Here is a 14,194-nt window from a genome sequence, read left to right as displayed (position 1 = left end):
CTTCCGTTAGCGCTGTCACAGGACCGAAACACGCTGCTGCCGCCCCGCTGCCTTCACGGACCTCCGGTAATCGCGAAGTCTCTCCTGCTCATGTGCCGTTCCTTTGATCAAAGCGACATCACACCCAACAATGACACAGCAACAACACTTAGAAACATTTCCCACTCGGTCGGTTTGAGTTTGTTGTTGACCAGTCTGACAAATCATAAAGTGTAAACTTCGTTTGACACACAGCATTAAATACAACGGGACAGACGCCATAAAATATACCGTCACAGTTGATTTAACGGGACATCGTCCCTGAAATCGGGTGTAGCAAATATATATCTATAGATATTTTTTTCTTTACAGTTTATAACGCCGTCTCTTCACGAGATCTCATTAGACCGGCGGTCATGAATGCAGCACCGCGGGAAGTCGGTGATAGGAAATCACGTGATGTTGTTGAAGCACGGACGCTTACCTGACAGGCTCCCAGTAGTTTTGAGAAGTCATGTGATATAGTTTGTGGTTATTTTCCTTAGATTTGAGGTTTACATTTAGTTTTAAATATCCGTGTACGCGCTTCACGAGCAGGTCATCTTATAACCACAGCAACAAACCACGGTGGAATAAAATAACGATTTTATTTCTTATTTTCAAACCCTTAAGATTATGAAAACCAAAAATGCAGTGAAACCTTTTAACACAAAGAAGTTTAGTAAGTTCTCATTTTATTTATTTGATTGAAAGTGCATATCTTGTAGCCATGTTGTGTACATCAATCCTTGTTCTTGCTTCACTAAAAAACAAAAGGCTGATATATACCTGTGACTTTTCTCTAAATGAACCGTAACTCCAGAGGTCACATAAAAACCACACAAATAACATCAGCAGTCAAATGTGATTGAAAGGTTTGGAGGTTTGTCTCAAAATAAGCCTTTAAACTGATTTTGTACCCTCTGGAAGTTGTGCTAACCCCCATCTTTGCCCTTACAAAGTTCCCATTTACATTCTAATGTAGGAATAAACTGCCTTCATGTTACAACTCTGCTGCAACAAACCACTGCAGACCTTTGCTTAGTCCGATTACATTATTAAATGTCAACAGTCATACTGCTGAAGTAATCTGGAAATCCACTAGCATTATGATTTGGCTAGCAACAATATTAGTGTGGGGTAGAGTGGCTGTAGCTCAGGTGTTAGAGCAGTTCATCTGCTAATTGGAAGGTTGGTAGTTTGATCCCAAAATTGTGAGGTACGTAAGTCAAAATTTCAATTTACTAAATCAAAATTTTGAGTTAAGTCAAATTTTTAAACCCACGACACCAATGTAAGGTAGCATGGAAAAATCATTAAGGACTCATTTTTTTAAATATTAAAAAATAAAATGTAATAATTATCACATTATTCTTTTTCTGCTAATTTCTGTTCACGTATCTTCTGTTCCAGCCATGGATGTTTATATGAAACATTGCTCAATGTATGAACAAGTGAGTCAAAGGCTCTTCTGCAGACAGTTTTTTCTACACCTGAGACTCTATTATATCAGAGGGAGGGTATACCCTTATATGGTCATCTCAGAAGCTCCAGCCAGCTTCTGTTTACAAGGGGCAGCCAATCAGAAAGCAGCAGTTTTAAAGTCACTGCAGCAAAAACAGTTTGTCTGAGACAGAGGAGACCCAGCGTGAGATGACCCAAACTTAATTATGAAGTACAGAGAATGGAAACCAGGAGAAAAGCAAACATTAAAATCTATATTTAATGAAGAACATTAGAAAGAGAAATGTCACAGTTTCCTTTGATTTTCTTAAAATGCTTATGTTAATTTTCAAACAACATTAAAAAGTGTCTGGACCCCATTTGGCAGCATCAGTTTTACGTTCACAGTCAAACAAGTCAAAAAGTCGGACACAGAAAATCCGGCTGGTTCATTTGCAGATCTTCTGACCTGCAGCACCAAATAATAAGCTGGTCTACAAACACGAGGAGACCCTGCGAGTCATCGACGCTCAGAGCAGCACACATCAGTATCATCTGTTTCTCAAATAGGGCGAGAACTCCTCCTCTTCCTCTTCAGTTAGCGTGTCCGTGCTGTTGCCTTCACATCTGCTCGCAGTGCGGTCTGTGTGTGTCGGGAATACTTGAGGTGTCAGGTGATCTGATTCAGTTTGTGAGTCTGTGGCAGGTAAACCCTCCAGGCTGGACTCTTTCAAAAAGCCTGTGACGTCCTCCTCATCTTCATCGCGTGCAGCCATTGAGGCGAGGGTGACTGAGAACAGGTTGACATTGCCGGAGATGTCCCGCACCTCCTTGTCCTCTTTGGACTTCGTCACCTCCTCGTCCTGACTTTGTCCCCAGACTCCACTTCGACTCCTCTCTTTCACCAAACAGAGCTGCGCTCCCTCCACCTCCGTCTCCACCTGGCCTTCGTCAGACTCTGCAGGCAGCGCCGTTACTTTCACCTTAGCAAATAACCTTGAGCTTCCAGCGTCCAGTGCTGCCGTTGGCTCGCTGTTCGTTGACATGTTGCCAGACAGCTCCTCACAGCAGCAGCTCTCCCCCGAGGAGAGATCCACTGCTCTGTTCACATAGTTGCCATCATCGTCGTCCTCTGAGACATCGTCAATGTTGGCAGAAGGTGATGTTGTGTGATTGTTATGCTCCCCGGTCTCCGAGGTAACTGAGATGGGATCTGGGACGGTGGGCTGCGGGGCCAGGACGTAGCCTTTGGTTAGAGCCGTCTACAAAGAGAAGAGAAAGAAGCTCTGAGAAGGAGGAACAGAGGCAAACTCTGCTGAAGATGTCTATCATCGAGTCACAGCTGTGTCTAAGTATGCAGGACAAACACATCAGCCAAAGCTGTTTTCTGGGGACAGTCACTGTGATCTGTTAGCTGTTTGACAACTACTCTTTCAAGGATCTAGAGATGGTCTAGAGATGCTTTTTGAGTAAAGGTTTAACTACAGCCAGCTTGAAGGCCTGTGGTACATAGCTGATTATTAGAGATAGGTTGATCATATTTAAGACTGAAGCAAGATATACACAGAGCAGCAGGGCAAAACAGAAGTCGTTTTCAGCTCAGCTGACTCATTTGCTTAACCTTTGAAGGACTTTGGTCCTTCTGTGGAAATGCAAATCACAATATGCTGGAGGAGCTTTACGACTGTGGAGCTTCAAAGCGTTTGAACTTTGTCCTCTGAGAGACGCTCATGGATGAAATGAAGGCGATGTTCAACTTCACAGCAGAAATAAACACATCATTATAAAATCTCTCAAACCACAGGTGTTAGAGTGCACATGAAACTGGATTTCTTACAATTAGAGCTCTGGGCACAGTTTCCTTCAGTTTACAAATGACTCCCGTGTAGAAGAGGAGGAGCAGGCAGCTCGTGACGATGAAGATGGCAACCATCGGGACGCCGATGACCAAACCTAAAGTGAGGCCTGCAGACACACAGACACACATTATTCCATGCAGACGACCGTCTGAACCAGCCGAAGTACAGCGGAGGGGTGTGGTTTGTGGCTGTGCTGTGGGAGGGATGGGTGGAGCAGGTGGCTGGGGGAGGAGTCCCACTGGCGAGAGGGGCAGCCCTGGCATGTGTTAGTAATTACTCCCTCTGCATATTTACACAGATAAGGAGGCAGATGAATTGTGGCAGCTCATTATGCTCTGATTCAGCAACAACGCCCGCCTTACCGGCTGCACATCAGCTCACCTCTCTGCTGGTCCACCGCCGTGGTGAAGGTGCACTTCCAGGCAGACGGCTCATGGTTGTTTAGTTCTCTGGTGTTGAGCTTCACCTCTATGCAGTACTCCGCCCCTTTCTTTAAGTTTTCAAGGATAAAACTTTTGTTTTCTGTTTCCAGCGTCTGCAAGTCAAAGAAGGAGGAAACGTGTCATTAAAATCACATCTGGGATTTGTCCACGACCCACTGGTGTGATCCTCAGCATCGTTTTCTCCTCTGACCTCTACGCGGCCATGAAGACACCTTTGGAGGCCTGACCAGGTGTACAACACCTGCTCTGACAGGTGACTCTCAAAGTCAAAGTCTCCTCATGTCAATCAACCCGACACCTGCTTTTAGGCAGAAGCTTGCTGTGATTGGCTGCATTTCCATTTTTATATCGTATATGTACTGTATGCGTTTTACAGCCGCGCCTGGACACCAGTCAGCGACCGCTGGCTCAGGGACAGGATGGCGAGAGGTTGCTGACCGGCCTGTAGGCCCATGTGACTGAAGCCTCAAACAGGTTTAAAGGAACTCTAGAATGAAGACTTTCACCAGCTGAGGTCTAAATCTATCCTATCGGGCAGTGGCTGAAGCAAAAACTCGGGTGTGGGAGGAGTTTGGAGAGGCCATGGAAAAAGCCTTTCGGACTGCCTCGAAGACATTCTGGCAAACCGTCAGGTATCAGGCGTCTCTACCTGCACTGTGTATAGTGCTGGCGGAGCGCTGCTGACGTCGACTGAGAAAATTGTCAGGCGGTGGAAGGAATACTTCGAAGACCTCCTTAATCCCACTGACACGTCTTCCAAGGAGGAAGCAGAGTCTGGGGATGAGGGGAATGACCCGCCAATTTCCGGAGGCGAGGTCACTGAGGCAGTTAAACAACTCCTTGGTGGCAGAGCCCCTGGTGTTGAGGATCAGCACCTCCAAATCTGAGGCCATGGTTCTCAGCCGGAAAAGGGTGGAGTGCCCACTCTGGGTCGGGGATGAGTTCCTGCCCCAAGTGGAGGAGTTCAAGTATCTCGGGGTCTTGTTCGCAAGTGATGGGAGAAGGGAGCCGGAGATCGACAGACGGCAGCTGCAGTGATGCGGACGCTGCACCGGTCCGTCGTGGTGAAGAGGGAGCTGAGTGTAAAAGCGAAGCTCTCAATTTACCGGTCGATCTACGTCCCTACCCTCACCTATGGCCACGAGCTGTGGGTAGTGATACGGATACAAGCGGCGGATACAAGCGGCAGAAATGAGCTTCCTCCGAAGGGTGGCTGGCCTCTCCCTTAGAGATAGGGTGAAAAGTTCGGCCATCCGGGAGGAGCTCAGAGTAGAGCCGCTGCTGCTCCACATCGAAAGGAGCCAGTTGAGGTGGTTCGGGCATCTGACAAGGATGCCTCCTGGGCGCCTGCCGGGGTTGGTGTTCTGGGCATGTCCTACCGGGAGGAGGCCCCGGGGCAGACCCAGGACACGCTGGAGAGATTATATCTCTCGGCTGGCCTGGGAACGCCTTGGTGTTCCCCCGGATAAGCTGGAGGAGGTGGCTGGGGAGAGGGAGGTCTGGGCCTCTTTGCTTAGGCTGCTGCCCCCGCGACCCGGCCCCAGATAAAGCGGATGAAGATGGATGGATGGATGGAAGTCTAAATCTGCACGTTGATGTTGGGATGAAATGGATGTCTTACCCCAATTTCTCCATCGGTTCCGATCCGAAATGAGACTCTGAAACTGGCTCCGTAATATTGCTGGATACTGGAAAAGTTTCGCAGGTCATCGGGCCAAGGCAGTGAAATGTTGATCTGGATGTAGTTTTCATATCCGACCAGTGAGACCTCTGGAGGACCTAATTTAGCTTGTAAACAGAAGAAAACACGCGGTCACCTTTTGGTAAAGATTCAACCAGTCCAGAGATTTTAGTTCAATCAAAGCCTGATCTGGATTATGGGACACACTTAAATCCAAATGCACCAGTGTGAAACCCAGAAGACGCTCATGCTGACGTACTTTCTTTGGAAGGGACAAAATCTATTTTTCCGGACTCTGGAGACCAGGTTTGGTTGAAGAACGATTTGACGTGCAGGTAATACTGGGACTCCAACTCTGGTAGCATCAGTGGCATCGATGTTCCAGATGTTAGGTTGCATTGGGGCTGCGTTGGTATGTTGCATTGCTGTTCCCACTCATTCCATTCCTCACTGAACAATGACAAACAGAACATTTTAGATCAGAAGGACAAAAACAGTAAAAGAAACATTTGCTTTGTGTTACGACTGTTTGCTCAAACAGCGACGATGAGCTGTTCATGTCTCGAATCCAGCTGGTCCTAGATTCAAACGAAAGCTGATTTCTGATTGGACGTTTACTGTCAGGTTACCATTCATGAATAAGAGAGGAGTTTAGATGTTAATTAAAAAGCTCAGAAGTCTGCTGCTTTGCTCAGACGCAGCTTTTCAAACCTAAGCCGTGCTGTCGAGGCTGTGACCTTTAACCTTGCTGAGGCCTGTAGACGTGTTTCCAGATAAAAGATGATGCATTCAGAGTGCTTAAGACGGGAATATGACACAACGCCAATATTTCAGAGCTAAAACAGGACAAGTGAACGCACCATGTGTCACAGGTTTTATCCCCTCTGATAGCTCGTTCAGATCCTGATGGAAACCCATCTGAGGCCTGAAGCTGGCTCACCTGAGGCCAGCACACCGGCTCTGAAGACTCAGTGAAACCTGAAAATCATTTCTAAGACATGCAGGAAGGCAGCCGGATGCTGCTGCGTTTTAGCTGTAAGACAATAAAGACTCGTTGGACCCACAGGCTGTGGTTTGGTGACGAGGACGCTGTATGAGGAAGAACACAGTTTCTGAACTAGCTGAAAAACACGAAGCCACGAGCAGTTTCAGTGTATTCATGTTAAACCTTGCAAACGTAAAGCGAACCCTCACGATGAGTGCTGAAACTGAAACGGCGTCAGAGCCATCCCAGCTGCTCGCTGTGAACAAACCGCCCAGGAGAGAGAAAGCACCCCGCCCAGGCAGATATTCCACCAAAGAAGAAGAAGGAGCCAGTGAAGCTGACTGAAAACGTGAGCAGATTAAAGGTCGCGGTTCACCAGCAGGAGATCATCACCACAGCAACGCGGCCCAAACAATCAAAGTCAAACAGTGTAGAAAAACGTGAAAAATGACGGAAATGCAACAGATTTGGTGATCGGTACAAATGTTAGAAGATTCATTCAAATATGAAGGACGTGTACAAACGTGGGGCAGTCTCCATGGTTACATATCAGCTGATGGTTTCCTACAAACATGTTCACAGAGATATCAGCTGTGAGAACTCCCACTGTCAGTGTGTGAGTCGTCCCTGCACACACACTAATATCTGTTATTGATAATATTAGAATATTAAAGGCGAGCTCTGTGTCGGACACGTCGCCCCTCGGAGTACTCAGTACCCTTAAAGTAGCTCTCAGGGCAAAGAGGTTGGTGACCCTGGTCTGAAGAGGTCCCCACAAACCTCAGCCCGCCGCTCTGCTTTCACTTCCTGTTTCATCTCCACGCACTCCAAAATAACCACGATCTGTGTGCTAGAACATCTTTGTGTGTAACTAACTTTGTATAGCTGCATAATTACAATATAATTAAAAATGAAATTATTCTGTTGTTTCATTTCTTTCTTTGATCTGAAGAAAAGTGCAGACAAACTTGTGTGAGTTACAAAATAAAACAGGAAATCTATTTTTGAATCGTTCTTTTGGTAAAAAAGAAGAAGCAACAGTGGAATTTCCCAGCAGGCTACGGGGGGACTTTTACCCTCCTTTAGAAAAAATATCGTGTTCTGAACTTCGACAGGAAGCATCTGACAAAAACACGCAGCTGATGCAACACTTTTATTTACAGGTGTTTAATCCTGTCCTTTAGCTCAGGTGTGTGTGTGTGTGTGTGTGTGTTAATAAAAGCCTGGAGTCACAGCTGAGCTTGAACTTGATCCTTCAAGCGTCTGAACTTTGCGTTTCTACATCACCCACAGAGCTCAGAGGTTTTTTGGGGTTTGATGTGAGCACCATCGTCTTCATGTTACCAGGCTGAGAGTGACAGGACGTGAGGACAGACGGCGGACAAATTACCTCACAAAGACCCCGTACTCTGTCCCAGGGGGCGTGTTGTCGCCGGGCTTCCACCGAAGGACGTGGCGGAAGTTCAGAGAGTCGACAGAAAGGTTAACAGGTGCGGGAGGCGGATGAGCGAGCTCTGCGAGAGGAAGAAAAGGGAAAATATGTGAGGCAATCTGCTGAGTCACGAGGATCCAAAGTATACCTGTTGTAAAGGCTCACCTTTTAGCACATTCACTTCACCAGATGCACCTTGTTTCTTTTCCTCACCTTTGATTGGGTGTGGTGCTTGGCCTTAATTGCACTCACCTGTCACTCGGCATATAAGGACTGCACTCACCTACCCCTCACTCTTTCTTCACTCCCACATGGGGCAGCAGCTGAGAGAGAGCAGTCCATGTGTGTCTTTCTTTCCTTTACCCGTTATACAATAAAACGACAAAACCTATAAATGATTGATGACTGCTTATTCTCACTCTAATCGGATGAGCCCATGATTACTTAAACCCTGAACCTTCCTTCCTCCAAAACAATACCTGACAGGTATCAGCCTGTGTGTGGGTGGGGCAGGATGGTATTTGAACACCTGACTGCTTTTACATGACTCACCTGAGTGCAGCAGCAAGCTGAGGCAGAGCAGCAGAGGCAGACAGGCCATCGTCACAGGTGGGCAGGATTCATCGTCACGTCTGCAAACGCGCTGAGAGCCAGGAAGCACCACGCGGTCCAGCTGCAGCGAAACATCATCTACATTTACATCTCATCGACGAGACGATTGTAATGTTTCGGATTGTTTCAGTTCGAGAAAAGATTTTCAGTCAATTAAACATAAACTCAGTTAGTTGCCCAACTGCAGCCGCTTCATCCTGAAGACAGAAAACCCCCACCATCAGACAGCGGTGACAAAAACCCCTTTTCACAGGAAGAGAGCAGGGAAACAGGATGAAACACTAAAAAGACAACATTTAGTGACGCACTGCAAACGGCGAGAGAGGGGAGAGGACGCTCAGAGAGAGACAGACTCTCAGACTTGTGGGCAACATCGTCAACATGTTGCATCAAGCATGAATGATGACATCACAGCAAGTCTGGCACCTTCTCTCCTCTTCCTCCTCTTCCTCCTCTGCCGCTGAGCCCAGCCCTGCTGCCTCAGCACTAGGGCTGGGCCATATTATACCGTTCACGGTAATAGCGGTATAATGTTAGGCAACGATAGGAAAATGAAATATAGCGATAGAATATGAGTAAAACGCGCATGCGCAGTGCCTTTGTTTTCATACGCACATGGCGGATTGTTGAGTGAAACAGATGAACCAGAATTGGTTTGTAAAAATGGTGCAACTTCAGTGATGTGGAACTGGTTTGGTGTTTGTCCGTCAGATACACGACAAAGCACATTTTTTTGCAGAACATGCAAGCGGCCGTCGTTATTTGTCGGACTAAGATGCTCTTAAATCTGGGAGTAATCTGGGTCCCAAACTCCGTATACTTCAGGTCAAACAACACTGCAGCATCACTGAGCGTTAAAAACTGTCTAAATTCTTTCATCTTTAATAAAACGATCAGCATTGCTGCTTTACCAGGTATAACTATAAAGTTTAACTTCCAGGCATCCATGAAAACAAAAGTTATTACATTTAACGGAGTTAGAAGTTAGCAGGAAGTTAGCTCGCTAGCTTCCACCTAAACATGATATAGCATGTCCTGACTGAGAGATTTCTGAAAAAATTCAAACGTACAGCTCTGCTATCACTTCCAACATAAATGAAGACAGGAAACTAAACAGCAGTGACGTTTGTAGGGTTACTGAAGTTGGGCTAGCTGCTATATAATGATGTGCTACGTGATCGCTAGCTACACAGCTATGTTAGCATAGCATAAACACAGTGAAGCTGGAGGATGAACGCTAACTTTTTTCCACTCGATAAAAGTTAACGTGAGGGTTCCTGATGGTTAGAGACAAATGCAATCGCATGGCAGGATGCTGTAAACGGACCAAACTTCAGTCAGGAGAACAACTGAGATAATCCATCCACAATACGAGGTTAGTCATTAATATACTGCAACAACATGGGAATAGAGCAGCTGCCAGAGAATTCAACATTAATGAATCAATGGTACAGAAGTGGAGGAAGCAAGAAGAATGAGTTTAATAAAGTTTGATTTATCTGACTGCTTTGTTTCACTTAATGTGCCTTATAATCCCGTGCACCTTATGGTCCGAAAAATGCGTACTGCACACTGCAGTTTAATGTTGCAAAGCACCTCTTTTTAACTTCAGTGGATATTATACATGGTTATGCTCAGGATATGTCAGCCCATTTCTACTGGAAATGCCTTTTGGTTAAACTTTCAGCAAGGAATTTGCATTTGCACTGTTATATTTTTATAAAGCTTTAATGTACATAAAAACCAGCTTCTTGTTTAAGTGAAAATAAATGGAAGGTTGTCTCTTTGCGCTAGTAATGTTGTGGAGTTGTATTTTGTCTCGCATCAATTATATCGTCGGTTATATCGTTATCGCAAATTTTCAAATATATATCGTGATAAATATTTGTGGCAATATCGCCCTGCTGTACTCAGCACTCTCACATCCTCCCACGTGCATCACTTCTACCACATTATTAGAAACCAGAGTTAAAGCTTGAAGGTGAACTTTTTACTCAGTGTTCACGAGACGGCAGCTGCAGAAAAAACTGACGTTCTTTTACAAAAACAGGAGCCGTGCAGACTGACTGGAAACACGCTCAGGACCCCGAGTCTGGTCCAGAGGCTGGGAGCCTCAGCACCGCTGTGAAAGTCTCCCAGTTCCTGTTTTCAGTGAAAACATCACGATGAGGACGGTTCATGAGCGTGAAACACCAGGACATCAAAGGTTTACTGTATGGTGTTTGAAAAACCACACGTGAAAAACACACAACTAGGGCTGCTCGATTATGGCAAAAATGATAATCACGATTATTTTCACTGAAATTGAGATCTCGATTATTTGACGATATTTATTTAACCCTTTAAGACCTACTATAGAACCAAGTCCACCAGAGCTTATATTAATTTTTTACATGTTGTAGTGCTATTTATGGGAGCATTTCAAGTTGCTATACAACTGTTATAGCCCATATTTTAATAATATGTATGCATTAAGTCCATAGTAACTACATTAATTGCAAAAAAGTGCAATAAACTACAAAAAACAAATTGAAAATCGTTTTTGGTTTTTTTTACATATATTTCTAATTGGAGAAATTTAAGAGGTTTGTCCCTCAAAACTTTAAATACAAAAAAGTTGCAAAAAATAGTTTACAACAGGAAATTTATTTTGAGTGTCTTCATAGTTTTATTTTGGAGATACAGCAATTTTTATATACACTGCAGGAAAAACGAAAAAACAATCCTATGATGCAAATTTGCAAAGAAAACAGCAGGTGCATCAAAATAAACTATTTCCAGCAGTGCAATTCGAGCTCTAAGCATCCCAGCAACTATTCAGAAAAGTCAAACATGACCAGTAGAGGCTTTTAAGGCCTACAAGTAAAAAAACTACATTTCCGCGAAAATGACGTCACTTCCGGTTTTGGCCAGGAAATGGCGGACATGTGATAGTTCGCGCTGACGTCTGTTTCACGGTGGGAAGTGTTAAGAACAGCTGATCGGCGAAGCCTGTTTCTGGAATATTATGCTTTTGTTCCTGCAAGCGCTTTTTATGCAATTTTTGCAAAGCTTTTTGTGGAAGGAAACCGTGACCGAGGACAAGCTGATGGCATCAGATGTAAGTACAACTCCTCCGGTTTCATATGGTAAATGGTAAATGGCCTGTATTTATATAGCGCTTTACTAGTCCCTAAGGACCCCAAAGCGCTTTACACATCCAGTCATCCACACATTCACACACTGGTGATGGCAGCTACATTGTAGCCACAGCCACCCTGGGGCGCACTGACAGAGGCGAGGCTGCCGGACACTGGCGCCACCGGGCCCTCTGACCACCACCAGTAGGCAACGGGTGAAGTGTCTTGCCCAAGGACACAACGACCGAGACTGTCCGAGCCGGGGCTCGAACCGGCAACCTTCCGATTACAAGGCGAACTCCCAACTCTTGAGCCATATGCAAAACAAATTATTGTGCTAGCTTACGCGGTTCCGGTTCTACAGGGATTTAAAAATAGTTACACAAAACGGAGCGTGCTGCTCTGACCGGCTTTAAAGGGTTAACAATGACTTTAAAAAATAATATAACATAGTGTGCAACACCACTGAAGTTTTTTTTTACCTGTCTTTTCAACCAACGGCAGTCACTCTCCTCTCCAAATAACTCCTGCTTAGCTTTCCGAGCTTCCCTCGGGTCCTCTTAATCAGCGGTCTCCAACCTTTTTTGCGCCACGACCGGTTTATGCCCGACAATATTTTCACGGACCGGCCTTTAAGGTGTCGCGGATAAACGAGGGAGGGGCTAATAATCGGCTCAGTCATTTTTAATGATCGTTGAAAGTCCAGATCGTAATCGTGATTAAAATTCGATTAATTGAGCAGCCCTACTCACAACACAGTCAACAACAATAACAGTGACAATAGCGATAATCCATCATCTGGTGATCCTTGTCAGGGTCACAGGGGGCTGGAGCCTCCCAGTTACCCTGCACGCTGGACTGGTCGCCAGTCTGAGACAGACCAGACTGGACACAGACACGGGGAGAACACGCAAAGTCCACGCAGAAAGACCCGACAACAGCGCTAATCACCGCGCCACCGTGCTGCTAAACAACAACAACAATAATAATAACTGGACAGTCTCGTGCACTTAAGTCAATTCAATTTTATTTATATAGCGCCAAATCACAACAAAAGTCGCCTCAAGGCGCTGTTGTTGTGATTTGGCGCATTACAGTAGTTTTAGTCAGCGTGGTGTTTGTCAGAGTGACAGATCGTGATATAATAATCTGAGCCCACGGTGAAACCTGTCCACTCTCCCACGTTTAAAACAATAAAAGGCAAAACCAGATTAGTTTAATGAGCGCTTTGTTCAGAGGAACACAACACACAGTCTCAGTGACCACGGACACCCTGATTGACTTTCTGATCAGTCACTTATCCCTATTATCATTGTTATCATGATGATCATTGTTGTTGTTATCACTTCACGCGGCTGGTCGGTGTCCGCTCCACAGTCTGGCCCCTGCTCGCGTGTACTAGTCGGTAGTTAAACACCATAAACCGGCCCCGGAGTGCCCGCCGGTCACTGCTCCCTGCGGAACCGACACAGCCACACACAGACAGCGGTGTCGTGGACATGCTCGGCCGGCCTCGGTGGCCCTCTGCCCGGTCACTCACCTCCTGTCTGCCCCGAGCGGAGCTTCCACAGCCTCGGAGAAAGACGAGCAGCTCCCAGAAACTCTCCTTACACTGTGACGCAGACGGGCTCCTCTCAGCTCTCCACATCAAACCTACCACCGCTTCCTGCCACGCCCTTCAAAGTAAAAGCCTCCCGCACCAACACAGTTCTACACTGGTCTCCGTGGACTTTTTTTCCTTAAGCTGGATCTAGTTTTCTGTATCTTAATAATATGTTATTAAATTATTGTAATGTGATCGGGATGAACTGTGGACCTCTCACAGTAGGAACTGAGTGGTTAACATCACGCGTGGGCGTGTCAGAGTGCCAGGGTAGAATTTTTCCCTTGCGTCGGGAGCGCGCACTGATGAGTGTTTGTGGGTTACAGGAGAAAATGATGCATTAAAAGTTCTCACGCGGCGCATCATTTCCACACCGTGGCTCATATTTATTTGTATCCTGTAACTTTACTGTTTAAAGAGCCAACGCCGCTAATATTTCAGCAGTAATACGTCTTTATAAGAAGTGTTTGTGAACTAAATCTAAAAACGACAGATAGTGTTCATCCGTGATTCGGACAGCCCTGTGCGCGCTCCCGACGCAGGGGAAACAAATCGTCTGGGGATACCAACCCTGGCACCACACCGGCGATCCAGCTGGATGGAAAGGCTGTTATGTTCGGGGGTGAGGAGGGGAGGATGGGTGCCGTGTTTAGGTAGGGACTCCAGACCCCGCCGGATCAGCTGCTGTCTCTGGGATCCCGTCGCGCATGCATATAGTTTAATAGTTTAATAGTTTAATTATTTATATAGCACATTTAATTACAACAGGAGCGTTTACCAAAGTGCTGTACAAGAATACAACATACATAATAAAACAACTTAGAGTATTAAAAGCAAACACCAAATATGAATTAACAAACAACTCTCATGCTGTATTAAAAGCCAGTAAATAAAAATGTGTTTTAAGATAAGATTTAAAAAGATTGACAGTATGAGCCTGTCTGATGTGTAGGGCTAAATTACTCCACAGCTTAGGCGCTACGACTGCAAATGCTCGAT

At 45.6% G+C, this 14,194-nt stretch overlaps 1 protein-coding gene across 1 annotated transcript; it reads right to left on the bottom strand.

Annotated features, from left to right (window-relative positions):
• Positions 1-1,773: 1,773 nt before the first annotated feature.
• On the bottom strand, positions 1,774-13,240 carry LOC146616694 (uncharacterized). The gene is made up of 8 exons (XM_085374768.1): positions 13,133-13,240; positions 8,414-8,534; positions 7,820-7,943; positions 5,704-5,894; positions 5,385-5,551; positions 3,702-3,855; positions 3,299-3,426; positions 1,774-2,723 (listed from the first exon to the last, which is right to left on the bottom strand). Exons 1-8 carry the CDS (start codon positions 13,238-13,240, stop codon positions 2,013-2,015), a joined length of 1,704 nt encoding a protein of 567 aa, XP_085230894.1. The 3' UTR covers positions 1,774-2,012.
• Between the last annotated feature and the right edge of the window lie 954 nt (positions 13,241-14,194).

The sequence above is a fragment of the Diplotaxodon limnothrissa genome, linkage group LG16, assembly GCF_057381915.1.
Source record: "Diplotaxodon limnothrissa isolate DT_005_m linkage group LG16, D_limnothrissa_male_GT1.1, whole genome shotgun sequence".
NCBI classification, from domain to species: Eukaryota; Metazoa; Chordata; class Actinopteri; order Cichliformes; family Cichlidae; genus Diplotaxodon; species Diplotaxodon limnothrissa.
The sequence above is the reverse complement of the archived record's forward strand: the minus strand, read 5'-3'. Positions and strand labels throughout refer to the sequence as shown.